Genomic DNA, 19,677 nt, shown 5'->3' on the forward strand with positions numbered 1-19,677 from the left:
TGCAGAGTCTGAATACACGATCGTCTTAGCCTTCACCTGCCTGACCACATCCCTTCTCTATGTTTACTGATGCAGCAACATGAGATACTCACCTTCGTGAGGTCAACACCTGGTCAACCAGGTGCACCATTTCATAAATGCGCACCTAAAAAATAGCACTTTAAAAACAGCAAATGACGATGATCTGGTAAAATTTCAATGTATGCATTCAATAAATGTATTAGTGATCTAAATTCATAAAGAGACTGTACACAGCTAGAGATGAGAGAAGCTCTCTCAACATTCTGATAATCCCTGTAATTTATAGTTGGGAGACAAGAGGAATGGGATTGAGGAAACTGTACCTTAGTTAAGAAACTGCTGGATGAGGTTGTTGGAGGCATCTGAAGAGTCGTAACATGCCTCTGCTTGCGAGCTGGGGTTGTGCTGGCCACTGAACAGCTGGGAACCACACTCTGCATCTGAGGAGTCATTGGATTCCTTTGCGTGAGAGCTGGGGTTGTGCTGGCCACTGAATGGCTGGGAACCACACTCTGCATCTGAGGAGTCACGGGATTCCTTTGAGTGAGAGCTGGGATTGTGCTGGCCACTGAATGGGTGGGAACCACACTGCATCTGAGGAGTCATGGTATGACTCTGAGTAACATCTGGGGTTGTACTGGCCACTGAAGGGTTTGCAACCATGCTCTGCACGGTGAGTAGATTCACAGTCTTGGAGTCATATTTCCTTTGCTTTGCTTTTGGCTTTACCTGAAAGTATTTGTTTTTCTGTTGAATGTTTTTCAACATCAGAAGCAGCACAATATCTTTTCATTTCTGAGAATATCATCTTTTATTAGGTTTTAATAAATGTCGGTTACCTCCAAACATAGTCTGTCTCTAATAGATGGTGAAGGCAAATGCCAACATATTTTTTGCTAACATGTAAAATGATTAGGCATTCTTCCGAATAAAATCTTTCAACATTTACTTTTTTTTTTTTTTAACGGTAAAGAATCTTTTCTGTCTTTGTGACAAAGGACACCTCAGCAGAGACTGCTTTTTATCTCTCTACCATCAATTTCCCATACCTTTTGACACACACCGGAATTGTACAGAAATCACATGCTGTTTTACAATTTTGATTTTTTTTGTATTTGACATTTTCTCTGCCTAGAAGTCTTGTGAAAGTTTATCTTTACTTTGCTAAGACTAACAGTAGCTACTACATGTTTATGAGGAATTATGTTTCTCATAATTTACAAGGCACTGAGATAAGAAATACACAACCATAATTTCATTAATTCTAAAATCAGCTGACGAGGAACATTTAAGATACTTCCGACTATCATACAACAAATGAGCTATATGCAGACCAAGTCCATCCTACTCCAAATCCCTCGCTTTTTACCACTATGTGAGATTAATATCACATATTCCTAATTTCTTCAAATATTTAGTATTTAGCACTAAATTCAAAACCCAATAAAACCTATAGTAGTGCCACTTTCTTCATATGTTTTGATATATTTCTGTATTGAAATACAAGTAAGGGCATCACCTATTTTCTCATGCCTCCTACATGACTCTATGTATAAAAAAGAAGCAATGTGGTTCTTGATAAACTTAATCCATATGAATATGTTCTTTGGGAACTTATATTTCTTTATCTAATTCTCACCTGAATGAAACTATGTATTTCAGAAATCAGTTGTGACAGCCGGTTCTTTTTTCTCAGTCGAAAGCAGATGAGTTCCAGTTTATCTCCTTTCTCACAAGGGATATTGTGACATTTTCCTTTCCCCACTACTTCTATGTTTCCTGTATCATCATTAATTTCATAGACTGTGTTGTTCTTATTCACTGTTTTCTGCAACAGAAAATTAATATCCAATTCCAGAGAACATAGTTAATAACGATCACACAGATGGAAAAGTCCCCTGCGATGGGTTAAGACAAGTCTTAGGACAGCACGTGCTAGAAATGTGTAGACACACAGGTGCCTTCTGCCAGGTTTTCTCAGTGAGATCTTCCTTATTATCCTTTTTAAGTCTTTCATGTCTTATGTATTTCTCTGACAGTTATGGACAATGGGTTATCTTCCTAATTTCTACAATTTTCATCTCCAGGACAGCCGTGTTTCCCAAAGCACCTTTATGCAGAGAAATATGAAATCTGAGTTAGGCTTTTTAAATCCTTTTCCCCTATGCAAAATAAGATGGCCATCTGCTGTAACTATTTATTCAGTATGATTTAGGTGATATGGAATAAAAGGCAAGCTTCTAGAAACTACCAAATTACTTTTTCTACCTTCTTCATTTACTGAGTCTTTATTTCCCTCTTGAACTCAGGTCCTTGAGCTCAAACTTCCTAGTTTCGTACCCACCAAGGAAGGTGCTCATCAATTCCAGAATTTCGCTTATAACAATGATCACTTTAAGAGTAAGGACAGGAAGTAATGCAAGCAAAATAAAGGATTCTTCTAGAAAACAAATATACTCTGTTGTGAGCTTCTGATCTTGGGAGATATTATATGACTGAATAGCAGGGTAGAGATGGCTTCTTGGGTTTACATGTTCTATGACAGCCAAATTCCTGATTTTGGACCCTGTTATACCTGGAAATCCACTTTGTGCTCCTTTTTTTTTTTTTTTTACTATATATGTAAGTATTGAGATTAGATTACCTCATTCTCTAAGTAACGCCTACACTGATATTTCTCAATTGCTCAATACCTCTTTGATGAATGAGTCTCACTGGTTAGATCATCATCCTAATTCCTGACTGCCTTTGTTTTTCCAGGTTTAATCAGTTAATTCACTTCTTGCTCTGATGGTAAAAACCGGAGCTCAAATCTCAAAGGGAAATACTTCAAAATGAAAATATACTGATTATTGCCATAGTTGGGGTAATGATAAAAAATAAATTCAGTAGAGTGTGTATATGGATCTGGGGCCCATACTTTCCTTATTCATTGTGTCTTAGAATACACAGTCATAGCTCATGAAGTCTCAAGGTTTCTCAGTGAACATTTTCCTAAAAGGTACAGGGTAATATTTTGAGAAAGAAAACATGGGAGGGAGAATATTAGTAGGCTCCCTAATTTCTAGCCTTATCCTGACAATAAGGATAGTGCAAGCAAAATAAGGGTTGTTCTAGGAAACAAACATACTGTGTTGTGAGCTATTGATCACCGGAGACAGCTTATCATTAGTCTTGTGAGAGTCCTGGGTTCTAATGTTCAGTAAACAGGCGAACTCCATTTAACACCAAAAGGTCTTTAAATTTTAGGCATTAGTGAGAAATGAAACTAAACAATTTACCTTCTGTAGCATGAATAATCCATAGACAACAGTTCCCGAAGCTTGTGTTTGAAGAACATCAATCTTCAGGGTTTCCTGTGCTCTGTTTATGATGTTTACTGGAACCTCAAGCTTTTGTTCAGGACCAGCTTCAGATACAGAAGAGGCTTCATTTACCTCTAGGAGATGGTCATATTCCAAATAATCTGATACAGCAATGATTTTATCTCTGCTTATGTATGTCTTTAAGTTGATATCTAAAACCTTCATATGAAAGAATTTTCTCTCTGTAGCCACTGTTGCATGAAACATCGTTTTCTTCTCCTTTTCCGAGGACTCATATTCGAACGGCTCTGTTGTACTCAGTACCATCACTGTCATCGGGCCCTTTTGGAGATGATTTGCTCTGGTGTTTACTTGAGGCTTGGCCTGTGTTTTTGGCTTCTGTGTATCACAGCATATGAGGAAAAAAGGGAAATTTGTGAGTAGGAAACACTGAATCACTATTCAGTGACCTCCACTCATAACACCAAGTCCAACATTTACAGATGTATAGAGCTGTGGCCAGGACTGAAAATCACTGAGCAGAGCAGGAGAACAAGTCCTGAACTGGGTCACAGCCAGGGCGTGAGACAGAGGAGCCTACATGTGTGAAAAGCAGGAGAACTTTTGGTGCCAGTATGATCCTTAAGAAGTAAACTATATGAGAAGCATAAGATTTGTAACCTTGGGCTGGGCGTGGTGGCTCATGGCTGTAATCCCAGCACTCTGGGAGGCCCAGGTGGGAGGACCGCTTGAGCTCAGGAGTTCAAGACCAGTGAAAGCAAAAGTGAGACCCTGTCTCTAAAAATAACTGGGTGTTGTGGTCAGCGTCTGTAGTCCTAGCTTCTCGGGAAACTGAGGCAAGTGAGTCATTTGAGCCCAAGAGTTTGAGGTTGCTGTGAGTTATGATGTCAAAGCACTCAACACCACGGTGACTGAGTGAAATGTTGTCTCAAAAAAAAAATAATAATAATAGTGTAAGAGCAGTGGATTTTGAGAGCATTGTCATGAAGTAATTTTAAAGAAATTTACAAAATCATAAATTGTAGTCTTACTCTTATCAGGGTGCAGTGTCAGTGCACAGAAATAAACAAATAAATGAAACAGCACTGAAATGGAAAATGGTGCTGGCTGAAAACCACAGATATGAAGTGTTCAGTTAACACCAGAGTGGACTGGGCAATTTTGAGAGTCACAATTCCTCATAGTGTAGTTCCTCAATGTAATGCTTAGTACTGTCACAGCAGGAACACACGAGGCCTGAAGCCTTTATAACTTCCCAGCGTCAGCAGGTGCAGGGTCGAGACACTCTCGGACTGCCATTTCCACCACCACGGCATTTCCCAATGTCAGGGCTCCAGCTCACTGTCAGAAACCTGGGATCAGCATGATTTGTCTTTAATATTCTTTCTCTACAACATCCTGTCTTCTTAAATTGAAGAAGAACACTTTAAATGAAGGGAAAGTTGTTTTTGTCAATAAGAAAAATTGTGAGAGGCCTGGGTGGGGTTCATCCACAATCCAGCAGGCTCTGGGGTGCTCTGGACCGGGATGCCACACACAGTGATCACTTGCAGGTGACAGGACTTTATTGGACGTGACTTCTCATTAACGTGACCAGTGTAGCCTAACTCAGTAAAGTCCTTCCCCCCGTGCAAGTTAACCAGTTAGAATATTAGTAACAGAAATATGAAACCTTATAAGGAGTCACATGAATGCAGGGAACCCAGGAAGGGAATTGTATAGCAACTGTGAGAGACAGAGTAAGAGAAAACATTGTGTGATACCACTTCAAGAAAAATTATATGTACTTACATGAAAAAATCTGATGGAGTGTAGAAAACATGCTTAATTTCAGTTGTCATAAATATTAGAAAAGGAAAAAAAAGAAATTTCTACCATAGGAAACACCATGAAGTTTTCACCACGCTCCCTGGGGACTAAGTGAGGATTTCCATGTTGGGATATAGACAGTGAGCGGGGCTGGCTAGGTAAGAGTTCTCCAGGTGAAGGTAACATGGTATGTGAAAATCCTGTAGTAAACGGTAACAGTGTTGGTGAAAAAAACCTGAACAGATTAGAAGCAAAGGGAAAGGTGTAAATGAGATGGGAGCAGTGGACAGTGAACCGACCCCTGTATCCTTCTGTACTGTTGTGCTGCAGTCCCCAACCCTCGGGCGGTGGACATGTACAGTTTCCTGGCCTGTCAGGATCCAGGCCACGCAGCCCCAGGTGAGCTGTGGGAGAGCAAAGATCCGCCTGCATTTACAGCTGCTCCTCATCTTTGCATCACTGCCCGAGCGCCACCTTCTGGCACGTCCGTGGTGGCATGAGCTTCCCACTGTTTACAGCTTCCTACTGTGAACTGCGTTTGTGAGGGATCTAGGTTCTGCGCTCCTCATGAGAATCTAAATCTAGCTCCACTCCCCTGCCCAATCCTTAGAAAAACTGTCCTCCATTATACCGGTGACTAGTGCCAAAAAGACTGAGGACTGCTGCTACGGACCCTCCAGCTCTCTCTCCCTCCTCCAGACAACTCAGAACAGAAAACATTCTGCACTGCCAAGTTCATCAATATCCCTGTGAAAGCAAAAGCTTAAAATGTAGTAAATTCTCAATATATATACATTTGAGTAACTGGCTAATTATTGGTGCTATTTTTAAGAGGATGAAATACAATTTCTATATTTTGTATTATAGAAGCAGAAATTGAGCCAAAGGAGACCAGAAAGAGGGTACCTCAATTGAAGGCATATTGGCTGGAGCTGATGAGGTCTGGGAGGTTAGGGATGGCTGATGGCTGTGGGCATGTCCACTCCTGTGGGACAGGGAGGCTGAGTCTGCTCCTTGGACATCTTCTTCCTTTCGGACCCATCATTTAGGGGGGCTGTTGTTTTTCTTATTAGAAGTAGTTTTTTTTTTTTTTTGTTATTCCTTTGATGTGTCACACAAAGGAGCTCATGTTTTCCTTCTTGGCTAGTAGGCTTATTATACCTATCAATGTGTTTCATGGAAACGTAAGGGGTGCTGCCCATGTCTGGCCAGTTTCAAGAGGTGGACATACATGTATATGGTTTCTTTCAACAAAGAAAGAGGAAATCGAGAAATAATTTCATTTCTCTAATTACCTCTGTTGAGAGACATGCTGATTTCGAAGTAAAAAACTAGGGTTTTATAAACACAGCCCAAGCATTTTCCTATCCTGGACATGAAGTTATACTTAGGTTATGTATATTTAAATTATGCTTACTAAAGTTTTTGGCCTATTATCTTGCACAAAGAGGAAGATCAATTATTAAGCAATTTGTCTAATCTGAAACTTGAGGGGAAACCAATGAAGACATCACTGCCTGATGGAGAGATTGAATGAAAGGTCTCAGCACAGAGTTACCTCTGTGTAACTTGACACCTGTTGCTCTTCCTCAGTCTCACCTGAGGTCCAGGAGTCACCTCTGCTCCCTCAGACGTGACAGTGTTGCTTGTGCTGGGTACAGGTGCAGCAGGACTGTCTTCGTCCTGCTTGTTCTTTTTTGAGGGGGGTTTTCCTTTTGCTGGTGTGGATCTCCTTTTCATAACTAATGCAGAAACCAAGAGGACATGTATAAGCCCAGCGCTGCTGGTCTCACAGAGCCCCACTAATTCCTCTCAGCTCCTGCTGAGGGCTCAGGGGTGCTTCAGGTGCCTCCACTGCACCAGCCCAGCCTGGGCTCAAGGTGAACCGAGGCCACAGTCACAGCACAGGCACAGACACCTTCTCGTGGTGCTCGGTGCTTCCTGTACCCCTCCCCTGTGCCCTGAGCACCTCCTTCCTGTCCTCTGAACTGCAAGACATCAGGCAACCCCTCCCCAGTCCTGTCTCCATCATTTCCTTTTGAAAATCAAAGACTGTCCTGGTGCTGCTTAGTGCTGTTCTCCAGATAACCTGTTCACATGGCAGAACAGTGAGTGCAGATGCGAGACAGATTTTCAAGGTGAGATAGGGCAGTTTGGGACTCCTGACTTAAAGAATATATATACACAGTAATACCTCTATAAGTTATCATCGAATTGACTATAACAAGCTGGTCAGCATAGGAACTGTAGTGATGAGTACATGTACTTTCCTTTCTGAGTATGAAAATTAGGTCAAGTTAAGGAGGTGGTCAATGGTAGGGAGGTGGTCAACGACTGAGGTTCTGTTGTGTGTACACATACACGCATTCTATACACATATAGTAACTCAATGACTTTTATGACAGGGAAGAGCATGCTTCTTAGCAGTAGGCTTAAACTTTACTGCCTCTTTTAGTATGAGGGTTAATGATGCATTAAATAGTCTCAATGGGACAAATACATTAATTGGTTAAAAGTTTACTTTCAAATATAAACAACAAATTTTAAATTTTTATTTTGTCATGGTCTCATCTTTCTAAGGTATGGGAAATCTCAGTCTCTCTTCAACTCCCTCTCACTGCATTCCAAACACACCCTCCAAAACACAGCAAACTGCTTTAGAATTAGAAATCTCTATGTTGTTAATGTATTGCAATCAGAAAGCAACAACACTATCAAGGCCACTGAGACATAAATTATGACAGGGATGTGCCACCTATGTGCAAGGTGGGGCTCTACTCGAGGTTGAGAAGGGCTGGGGACAGTGGCAGGGAGGGAGTGTTCTCTGTTACCTTTTGCCTTTTCTCTTTTAAGAATTTCAACAAAGGCTTGAAGTGATGCTATTTCTTTGCAGAGTTTCATCAGTTTGTCCACACCAGCATCTTCCGGGAACTTCTTTATCATCAGGTTAGCAAATTGAACTTTGCCACATTCATCTTGCATTTTTGAAGTCAGTTTTAATGGATCTGTCAGTAAGAACTTGACCATTTTAAACTGGTCATCATTGATTTCTTCTAATCCTTTAATCAGAATAATCTTCCAGCATTCATTGGCCATCTCTGAAGACACAGGTGAGCATACAAGAGAAAAATGGCATACAATATTACACACGTACACAATTTAAATGACTGTGCCGACCTGAGGAGCCAAGGTTTTCTCCATGGATGTGTGTGACAAAAGGGGACTTAATGATCAGATAGGTCACTGTGGAGATAGGGTTGAGAGCTGCTGTATTAGGAACATCTATGAAATTCATCCTGTTTTATGAAGATAGCTGAGTTGTGTGTGGTGGAAGGAGGTATGGAAATGGGCAATCACTATGGAGTTCTGAGCATGGGTTATATAGCACAAGAGTTTCTGTTCCTTGTCTCATCCAGTATTGGGGCTGGAGCCATCACCCAATGCCTGCCTGTTGGTTCCTATTTCTTCCCACTCCCACTGTCATTAAACTGGTTTAAGGGTAAATGGTCTGCAGCCTCGTACCTTAAACAAATACCATTCTGAGTTCTGAGCTGGAGTCCCAACCCAATTCCCCTTCTCTCTTTCCTAGGCGGCTCTCATTCACATACTCTCTGCTGTGGTGCTGACCATGTCCTCTGTGTCCTAATACCACCACTTAGATGAACATCTCTGCAATCTATGGTGCAGGGTTACAGAACTTATTAGCTGAAATGATATCATTAGCTGCTTGATTTTTTTGGATTTATGTAAGTTTTCTTTCATTAAGCCACATTTTTATTTCACTGACATTTTTTGTGATTCCCTGTTTTCATTTTAAAAAATTTCTTACTCCTAAAATGACTCAGAAGACCTCAAATATCCACATTTTCTTTACTTCTTGTACTTTTGTATTCATTATAACTGATGCTGTGGAAATAGCAGACCTTGTATTTGTGTGCTTCATGACCTTGCTAATTTCTTTCTCACTGCCTGGAAAGTTGTCAAGTTCCCAGTCAGGAACCCTTAGAACATCTATGTCTTGAGATTACCGAGCAAGTGTTTTCCAGACAGCCTGACCTCTCTGGGCCTTGTATGTCGATGGAAGTAGTTATGTTGAAAATGGAACCCGGAGGGCAGGACGTGCAGTGGTCACTATGGAAGGGCTCTCCCTCCTGGAACCTCAGCACAAATGGCTGGGTTGATTGTGCTCACCAGAACCTTGGAACTTCCAGATGGTAAGGTTGGTAATACTTAAAAAGATCCAAGGTTTTCCTATTTACTTTTACATGCACCTGGGGCCATCTGGTGGGAATGAGGTCAGCTGACAATAGGAAGGAAAGAAATGAAGCAGGATCAAGAGGCCCTCCGCCTTTTAGAAGCAGTCTTGTTCCCTTGTAAGGTGGAAGTTATGCACTGCCAGGGACATTGAAAGGGCACGGACCTGACTGCCAGAGGGAATTGACCGGCAGATGCTGAAGCATGACGAGCCACAAGGTTACAACTGACAAAAGCCACCAGTGGACTTGCCAGACTTTCAACCAGCATATGACAAGGCAGAAATGGAGTGGGCTAAGAAGGAAAAGTTACAAAAGGAAGGTGCTGGTTGGCTATTAGATAACTAAGGAAGATGCTACTGCCTGAGGCTTTGGCCTCCCAACTCATCAGACAATGACATGATATGACTTATGGAAAAGAGGCTTTAACTGAGTTTGTCTGATCCTGGCTAAAAGGAAGAAACCTGACCCAAATAATTGAAGAAGTGACTTCTCAACATTTAATCTGCCTACAGAACAATCCCAGGCCTGAAAACAAGAATAAGGAACTCCTGTGACATCAAGAAATGGGACCATTTGAGGACTGGCAAGTGGATGTTACCCAGATGGCCTTGACCCATGGGCTGTATTTACTTCTCATACTTGTGGACGCCTTCAGGGTGGGTAGAGGCTTTCCACATCCAAACTGAAAAGGCCCCAGACATAGTAAAAATTCTGCTAAAAGAAATGATCCACCCCTTCCCCATTATGGGCTTCCAAAGAGCCTACAGAGTAATAATGGTCTGTCATTTGTGGCTGAAGTAACACAAAGAGTAAGCAAATTGGGGGGAACCCGGGGGAAATTGCACATAGCCTGGAGACCTCAATTGTCGGGTAAATTTGAAAAGATGAGCCAAACTTTAAAGAAACATGTTGCCAAACCATGCCAGGAGACCCATCTACACTGGGACCAGGTTTTGCAGATTGGTAGCCCCCACAAGCAGGCCTAAGTTAAGTTCCTATGAAACAGGCTATGGAAGACCCTTCCATACTGCCTCAGTCCAGGTAGCCCTGTAGGTTGAACCTGATTTCAAGGTTCAAAAATGTGTACAGCATATCCAACACGTTTTGCCTGCAATTTATCGGTTTTTTCTCCCCAGATCCTCACCTTCTCCCTTAGGTAATATATACCCTGTCCAGCCTGGAGATAAGGTCCTCCTGAAAACCAGGAGGGACGGACCTGAGGAACAACTGGAAGAAAAGCAGGCCCAGAGACATTCTGCTCACCACTCCCACTGCAGGACAAGTGGCTGGACTGAAGGCATGGACTCAGCACACCAGGACCACAGTTTACCCTTTGGAGACACCAGACACCTGGCCAGCCTCAGGTGATGGAGAAACTAAGATCAAAGATAAGAAGATGTTTGGCAGTGACTTCTTTTAACTTTGTTTAACTTTTGGACTGTCCCAAGATATCATTCCTTTTCAGAGAAATGAAAACATGTGGACTTAATCTTGTTCAAAATGTAATGTGTCTGACTTCTGCCTTGCCGAGGAACTTGTGTTCAACAGGAGTTTACCTCATGTTCAACGGGAGTCTGTACCTCTATAGAATTGACTAGCAATTTCACTCTTTTGCCAACACCCAAAAGACCACGGGCTATTGGATATCCATCTACTGGTTAGGGACCCATCAGCAGAGAGAGAAAGAGAGGGACATATTTTTCATTTAGATCAAAACAGTCACCCCAGTGAAGAGTGTGTTAAGTTTTCAGGATGCCTGTCTTCTTGTTTGAACCTTATCAACTTCCTCTTTTTTTTTTTTTTTTTTTGCTAAGAGAGAGTTTCACACTGTTGCCCTGAGTAGAGTGCTATGGCATCATTATAGCTCACAAGCCACCTCTAAATCTTGGGTTCAAGAGATCCTCTGGCTTCAGCCTCCCCAGTTCCTGAGACTATAGCATCTTCCACAAAGTCTGGCTGCTTTTCTATTTTCAGTAGAGACAGGTTCCTGCTCTTGCTCAGGATGACTCACTTTTCTTAATTGCAGTAAAAGCACAACAGTCTCTTATGCCAACAGGCACATCAAGCTGCCCAGAGGATGGTTTTATTATGTGAGAGATAGGCCTTCTCTGAAGATGCCACAAGAGGACCCTGTGCTCTGGGAAGATTAACCGGATTTTTCCATCCTATGTAGGACTTCCTGCCTAACCTCACTCAAGTTGCCAGAGAACTCAGTTGTCAGGTGACTGCAGCAGGGACCTGCAACTCCTCAGTCCTGCTGAATACACTGTCCCATCTGATTTTGTCATGCCTGCCAGGGTCGTTGGCCTCAACAGTGCAGTCGGTCATTTGGCTTGCTCTAAGGTCAAGGCATTAAATGCCACCCCTCAGGCCCTAGGTTCCCTGGGTATGGAGTAGGGGCAAATCAGGGAGGGAGCCTAGAAGACTGGGCTGTAATAGATTATTTTTTCCTCAGACACAACCATACCTGTGACGATTTCAAAGGAATGTGCTGCTTTAGCCTATCTAATAACTCCCAATTAATTGAAAATAAGTTAAAAGAGGTTTTTAAAAGAGGTATTCATGGTATCAAACAGAGAGAAGGATTCTTCACAGCCGATCTTGAACTGTTTTCTTGGCTTCCCAGTACAGGGTGGCTTTGAGCCTTAATCGCTGCGGCCAGTTCCCTTATTCTTCTGGATTGTTTGCTGCTGCGTTCAATGTGTCCCAGATTGGATCACTAATTGTGCTGCTTGCTTTAGTTTTAGGAGATTTAATCCTAAAGTTAATGCAATGAATAATAGCCATAATTTCCATTTAAAGTCCATTTCATAGATATGAACTTAGTAGTAAAAGTGGGGAATGTTGGTGAACAGAAAAGCGAAAATGGGGTTGGTTTTGTTAGGTAATTGCCCCAGAAAAGCCACTCCTACTTCCTACAGACCAAGATTAACTATGGCCTGCCCCTAATGCCACTTCCAGCCAAGGCAGTAACTCATTATTGGCTATTCTGCTCTCCCATCACCATTCTAAGACTTCCCCTAACCAAACCTTATAACTCTCTCTCTCCCCTCCTCTCTCTCTCTGTCTCTCTCAGTCTCCATCTCTCCTCCCCTTTTGTCTCTCTCTTTTCTCCCCTCTCTCTCTCTTCTTTTCTTTCCTCCTTGGTGCTGCTCTGCAGCATCCCTCCCTCACCAACAAAAACCATTCCTACAAAACTTGGTGGTCTGTGAGATCTCTGCCAGTCGAGTGTCCCCCCTTTCATCTGGAGTCAGAAGTGGGATGTTATTAGGGAACACTCCCAAGGGTAACTTCCACCTCTTCCACGGGATTTTAGCTCCTGGGAGCTCCCTATCTTCCTCTCGCACTCCCGGCACTCACCACCCCATCGGCTTGTGTCCCTTCGCCAAAGCGCTCTAACCAGCACCCACCACCAGCCCCATCCAGATTTGGTGAGTACCCCCATGGGAGTAAATTTTCCCTAATCGTGGGCTGGGTTGCTTACATTCCTGGTGATTCACCCATTCCTTGAGGCTTGAGTTTCCTATTCCCCTTGACCTTGCGTGGCTTAGCACAGAGCTTCCACGCCTTCGCATGAAAATTCCTGGCGCCAGGTCTTAAGCTCTCCAAGGCCTCAAGGGCCTGACACTGCTCTACTGTACCTTGTTGACCAGCCTAGACTACTCATTTTCTTGGCCAGCAACAAAGTAACAAAGATGTTTGTTCTTTGTCCTGGTCCTCACGTGATTCTACTCATGCTTTATTTCTGCAAGGAATCGCCATGGGTGCAAGCCATTCTAGCCCACCTAACTCCCCCTGGGGTGCTCCTTACACCACCTGGTAGAATTAAGAAACTCTCTACCCGGGTTTAACCACTTTATTTAATTTTTCTTTAAATCAAAACTTATATAACCATTGTAAGCGCCTTGGCAAATGGAGCGAGGTTCCCCATGTTCAGGGCTTCTCATTTCTTAAAACCAAGCCTAATTTACGTACGGATAATTCCAAAATTCTCATAACTAAGGGCTCTCCTACTCTCTATCTCCCTAAACCAAACCTATTTGACCCGGCAAATAATCCTCCACCATGAAAACCAGCGGCCACCGGTTCCTAAACAGGAGTAATTTTTGTTCTGGCCCACCATATTCGACTCCTCCCTCAACCACACAGTTACCTCCACCCTCTGTCCCTCCTACTTCCCCATCAATCAATCTGAGCTCGTCTCCTAACTCCTCCCCTCCAACTAGCACTCAGTTCTTCTGTAGGTCTCTCAGTCCACTTCTGACTACTCCAAGAAACTCTTCCAGATTTCTTTACTCCTTTCTCCCTCCAGCTCCTCCATATAATAATCCTACAGTACCACCATATAACAATGTATTACTATATCTTATCAACTTACCTAGCATAATGTTTTTATTATTTTAACCAATACCCCAACCTCTAACGAGTGCAAATGAGTGTGAGAGAGGGCAAAAGAGGCAGCAAATCAATTTCATATATCATAAGCATCCTACAGGTGATGCTACAGTCCCTAACTCCCAGCCAAATTGGAATTATAATAATACTAAGAAAACATAGAAACATTTTTATTACCTACATTCTTTGTGGATTTAGAGCTTCTGCCAAAAAATTATCAATTATAATAAATTACAGGAAATCATACAGGATAAGTCTAAAAATCCTTCAACTTTCCTCCAAGGCCTTACTGAGGCTATTAGTAAATATACTAACTTAAATCCTAAAACAGTAGATGGGAAAAACGTTCTCATAACTTATTTCTTTAACCAAAGTTACCCCAACATCAACCTTAAGCTAAAGTGCTTGAAGCATGGACCCCTGACACCCAGGCTGTAATTTTAAACACGGCATTTAAAGTTTACATGAGATGGGATGATATTTCCCAAAGGGAAAATAAAAAAATCTCAAACCCAAAATTATCAAATGCTAGCTCAAAACATTACAGTATCTCTAAAGCCATCATTCCTAACCTACCTAAGTAATCAGGGACAAACGACAGCTTCATGACTCAACCACCTGAATCGTACTACAAATGCGATGGAGAAGGCCAGTGGGTAATACGTTGCCCCAATCCCAAACTCCACCACGGCCATTTCCTCTCTCTAAAAAAAAGGGTCTCTGGAAGGCTGACTGCCCCTTGGCTCAGAGAGGACATGGGGACAGTCAACATACAGCATCTACAAGCAGATGTACTGGGAATTACCTCTTCTGAAGGCTAATGGGACCCTGGCTTCTCTCACCTGACGAAGATTACCTCTATTGAGTCAAGAGTAACCATGATGGTGGCAGGTACGATGATTGCCTTTCTATTAAACATGGAAACTAGCATCTCAGTTCTTAAAGAGTTCACCTGTCCTACCTCCCTGTCACCCACCACTATTATCGGGAATAAAGGTTTTTTCCCACCATCTACATCAAACTCCTTTTTTACACTGCATAATTGGCAATTTCTCATTCATCCATTCCTTTTAAATGTTACCTTCCTGTCCAGTTCCCCTTCTGGAACGTGACATACTTTCCAAATTAAGTACCACCCTAACTTTTAATCTTAAATTGATAAATGCTGACCCATCTCCCTCTGCCTCGTCTTTTCCCCAGCTATAAAAAACTCGTTGCCCTAGCCCATTCCACCACAGCAAGTAAATCCTAAAATTTAGGATACTAAACCACCTTCGATTGCCTCCTGCTCTCCAATTCTTATTAAACTAAAAAAAAAAAAAAAAAAAAAAAAACCCTCTATTTTTCCTTCTCAACATCAATATATACTTCCCAATCTAATCTCCTGGAACTCCAACCTATTATACAAGATCTCCTAAAAAAAAAGAAAGGATTTTTACAACCTGTCCACTCACCATATAATACTCCCATACTAGCAATTAAAAAACCTAATGACACCTATCACTTAATACAAAATCTAAAACTCATTAACTCTACGCTCATTCCCTTACACCCTAATTGCCAGAATATATTTTCTTTTTTTTTTTTTGTAGAGACAGAGTCTCACTGTACCGCCCTCGGGTAGAGTGCCGTGGCGTCACACGGCTCACAGCAACCTCTAACTCTTGGGCTTACACGATTCTCTTGCCTCAGCCTCCCGAGCAGCTGGGACTACAGGCGCCCGCCACAACGCCCGGCTATTTTTTGTTGCAGTTTGGCTGGGGCCGGGTTTGAACCCGCCACCCTCGGCATATGGGGCTGGCGCCCTACTCACTGAGCCACAGGTGCCGCCCTGCCAGAATATATTTTCCTTCACATAGACTGACCCTACTTCTCAGACTCCCTCCCAACTTACTTAAACTATATTCCCCCAGGGATTTCATGACAGCCCCCACTTATCTGGTCAAACATTAGCACAAGACCTCCAATCCTATAATCCCTCTCCTTCAACCTTAATTCAGCATGTTGATAACCTACTCTATAATCCCACCTTATATGACTCTAAGCAAAACCCCTATTCCCTCCTTAATTTCCTTGCAAATAGGAGATATCAGATCGCTCCCTCAAAAATTTAATTATTCAAACAGAAAGTCACATACCTTAATATCCTTTTATCCCCAAACTTCAAAACTATTACCATAGACAAAAAGCTTTCTTTGCAACTTTCCTCTACCTACCACAAAACAAGAACTCCTCTCCTTTTTAGGATTAGCTGAATACCTCAGAGCATGAATTCCCAACTTTTCTCTCCTAACTACTCCTTTATATAATACTACTCAAAATAACCCTCATAAGCCTCTCCTAACCTCCATTCCAACTTCTTTTAAATCTCTACAGCGTACTTTATTAAAAGCTCCAGCCCTCCACCTTCCTAATCTTTCTCACCAGTTCCTCCTATATATTACAAAAAAACATATATTTTCTCTCAACGTACTTAAACATCAACTAGGCCCCACCTTTACTCCAATTACTTATCTCTCAAAACAGATCACACTATTCAAAGTTGAAACCCTTATCTCAAGACATTGGCAGCCACAATTACTCTAATACAAGAATCAAAGAAACTCACTTTTAATTCCCCTAGTACTGTCCTATCCCCTCATTCTCTATCTGATCTTTTAACATACAAAAATTTCAAACTCTACCGCCATACCACATTCTTAATCTTCAAACCTCTCTTATCTAACCCATCATTATCTTTTAACACATATCTACATTAAATCCTGCATCCCTCTTACCTACTCCCTCTGACTCGTCACCCACTCATGATTCTCCCTTACCTCTCCAACATACAAGAAGGACCTCTTAACTCTCACTTTATTATCTAACTACTAAAAGCTTCTAAATTACCTAAGACTATAAGCATTGTTCATTGCCATTCACATCAATCTAACCACTCACCTATATCAAAGGGTAGTAACCGAGCCAACCATGCAGCACGTACGGCTACTCTCCAACACTCATCTCTTGACACCTCCTAACTTCCTACTTATTTCTACTCCTATCACTGCTACAGTAGAAGAAACAAATCAACCTCTCACTCATGACCTCCTCATCTATCTCCACAAGTTATTTCACCCCAACTATCAAACTTTACTACAATTTCTTAGAACTTTCTTTCCTCTCTCACAAATAGATTCAGAGTTTCTAAAACAACTTACATCATCCTGTAAAATCTGCCAGCACTCCAACCCACAAAGTCTTGCCTTCCACACTTTCCAACTCACCAGGCTAGGGGACTTTTTCCTGAAACAGATTGGCAACTTGATTTCACACACATACCTAAAATCAAACAGTATAAATACCTCTTAATATTAGTAGATACCTTCTCAGGTTGAATTAAAACCTTTCCTACTACGAACCAAAGAACTACCACTATTGCCTCTATCATACTCCAAGACATTATTCCCCACTTTGGAATCCCCTGTTCTTTACAGTCCAACAATGAACCTGAATTCACCTCCAACATTTCTCAAACCTTAACCAAAGCCTTAGGTGTCCCCTGACATTTCCATATTTCTTTCAATCCTCAATCTTCAGAGAAGCTTGGAAGGTCTAACAGAGCCCTAAAATCTATATTAACCAAACTTTCCCTTAAACTTCACTTAGACTGGATCACTCTTCTACCCCTGGCACTTCTATACCTACATTCCCTTCCAAAGAAACGCTCCAACATCTCTCCTTTTGAATTAATGTTTGGTAGGCCCATTCTTCCTCCAGGACTTACACCATCAGATAGCCCATTATCTCCCTCCATCTTATCCTCTCTTCTTCAGTATATCCCATCCCTTTTATGGAAACAAACAGACACACTTCTTCTTATCCCAACACCATCATTACCCACCTCCTTTCACCCAGGAGATCAAGTTCTAGTAGCTCCTCCTAATCATCCCAAAAACCCACTTGAGCCAAAATGGCAAGGACCTCATGGAGTAATTTTATCAACACCCACTGCAGTAAAATTAGCCTCATTGCCTGGATAATTTCATATGTTTCACACTAAGCCTTTCCTTAATCCAGCTATTACTACAGGTCAACAGATGACACCTAAAACTCTTTTCTCATACTCTACTCAAGAAACAGGACCCAAAACCCAGTTAAGCCAAAATGACAAGGAACTCATAGAGTAATTTTATCAACACCCAGTGCAGTAAAATTAGCCTCATTTCCTGGATAATTTCATATATCTCACACTAAGCCTTTCCTTAATCCAGCTATTACTACAGGTCAACAGATGACACCTAAAAATCTTCCCTCATACTCAACTCAAGAAACAAGCCCCCTAATGCTTAAACTCACTCGGATTCCAGAGGTCCAGGAAACCGAAATTCAGCCTCCACCTGAGGTCCCAATGCTCTAAAAGATACATCTCATAAAATTTCAATCACTACCTCCCTTAATGCTTACCAATAGACATCTTCATAATAGTAATAACCTAATATTACTCTTTAAGATTAATCCAATCACAATTACTCCACCATAATAATCACAAAAACAAAATACTCTCCATCCCTTTACTGCGTATTTATAAAGTATTCTCTTTACCTTCCTAAAATGTCTCTCATAATTTTCTTATTCCTAATAACCTCTCCTAATACTTACGGGTCTCAATTACTCACCTTCTCTCACTCTCTGACCACTGACAAGAAACATGAAAATTACACATCGACTAGTGGTCTAACACCTGGAAATCATATCACACCTCCATTAACAAAACATTAATTAGAAAATCAAATCACTCTAATATATTATTTAATGTCACCGTATGTAAATTATTTAAAGGTAATTCATATACCTTAGTTTCTTTAGGCAAACATTATTATCTAAACTACACCCTCCAAATATACACTTGTAGTACTCAAAATCCTAACTCAAAATGTGGAAAAGGATATGCCTATTGGGGCTGAAAATCCATAGCCCCCTGGAAGGTCACTGACACCAATATACAACTATCAACAACTACTTTTCCATGCCCTTGACCATACTTTTACGAACTCACCATAACAGTATTAAAACCAAAATTTCACCCCTCCTTTTACAGATGTTATCAAATTCATTAACACTCATTGTCAAATTTTAAAAGAAGAAATTAGCCAAAATCTGAAATTTCAATCTCTCCACCCTCATACCCCAATTAAATATTAATCTAACCTATAATTCCATCTTACAAACATACTCGCTTTTAAAACATCACCCTAAATATAAACTGGGCTACTGAATTAGAGTAAATCTTCAAGGTCTCTTACACACTAAACTTCAAACTGCCCCAATCATAATTCCTAACATTTTATCTCTCAACCTTTCAGACCCCACATCTCTTAATTTAACAACTTGTACACATGAAACTAAACCTTTTGTACCCTCAGTCAAGTCATCCAGTCATACCCTCTTTACTTTAACTTTACCGGAACCACTCCCCTATCAGGCCTAAACCCATCAAAGTGCTCTGATATAGTCACTTTCCCTTTCAAACGAAAAAAAGAAGTTACACAGAAAGTGCCATCCTTCCTTCCAGTTTCTCTGTGGGAAAAAATTATACCCAATTCCCCCATCCACATTCAGAGTGTCTGTTCCATAGTTATGTTACTACCTAATTTTAAAATTATTACAGAAAATAAATCCATTCTATTGCCTCCTCTTTCTCCCTATCCAACAACCTATGAAACATGAACCTCCCAAGTTGCCATAACTTCCCTTACTAACAAGGGTGAAAATCACAGCTAACATAGACACAGAAACAGCTAACATTTCCTACTCAATAACTTGTTTTATTCAAACTCAATTCTCAAAGTTATTTCAACAGGTACTCAGTTGATACTCCAAACCTACAA

General features: G+C 41.3%; 1 protein-coding gene across 3 annotated transcripts in view; it reads right to left on the minus strand.

Moving 5' to 3' along the window:
- The window catches only part of LOC128596893 (gamma-interferon-inducible protein 16-like), a 38,062-nt gene that overhangs the window by 13,050 nt on the left and 5,335 nt on the right, over nucleotides 1-19,677 (minus strand). For 2 of the 3 annotated variants that reach the window (XM_053606729.1, XM_053606727.1), the window contains exons 2-7: nucleotides 7,988-8,254; nucleotides 6,756-6,898; nucleotides 6,063-6,185; nucleotides 3,303-3,725; nucleotides 1,661-1,849; nucleotides 345-750 (exon numbers count right to left, since the gene is read on the minus strand). In XM_053606729.1, coding sequence (XP_053462704.1) covers nucleotides 346-750; nucleotides 1,661-1,849; nucleotides 3,303-3,725; nucleotides 6,063-6,185; nucleotides 6,756-6,898; nucleotides 7,988-8,252 — 1,548 coding nt within the window. In that variant the 5' untranslated portion in view covers nucleotides 8,253-8,254 and the 3' untranslated portion in view covers nucleotide 345. The remainder of the gene's footprint in view (nucleotides 1-344; nucleotides 751-1,660; nucleotides 1,850-3,302; nucleotides 3,726-6,062; nucleotides 6,186-6,755; nucleotides 6,899-7,987; nucleotides 8,255-19,677) is intronic. The other variant, XM_053606730.1, reaches the window with a different exon arrangement.

Source organism: Nycticebus coucang, chromosome 10 (assembly GCF_027406575.1).
Source record: "Nycticebus coucang isolate mNycCou1 chromosome 10, mNycCou1.pri, whole genome shotgun sequence".
Taxonomy (NCBI): Eukaryota; Metazoa; Chordata; class Mammalia; order Primates; family Lorisidae; genus Nycticebus; species Nycticebus coucang.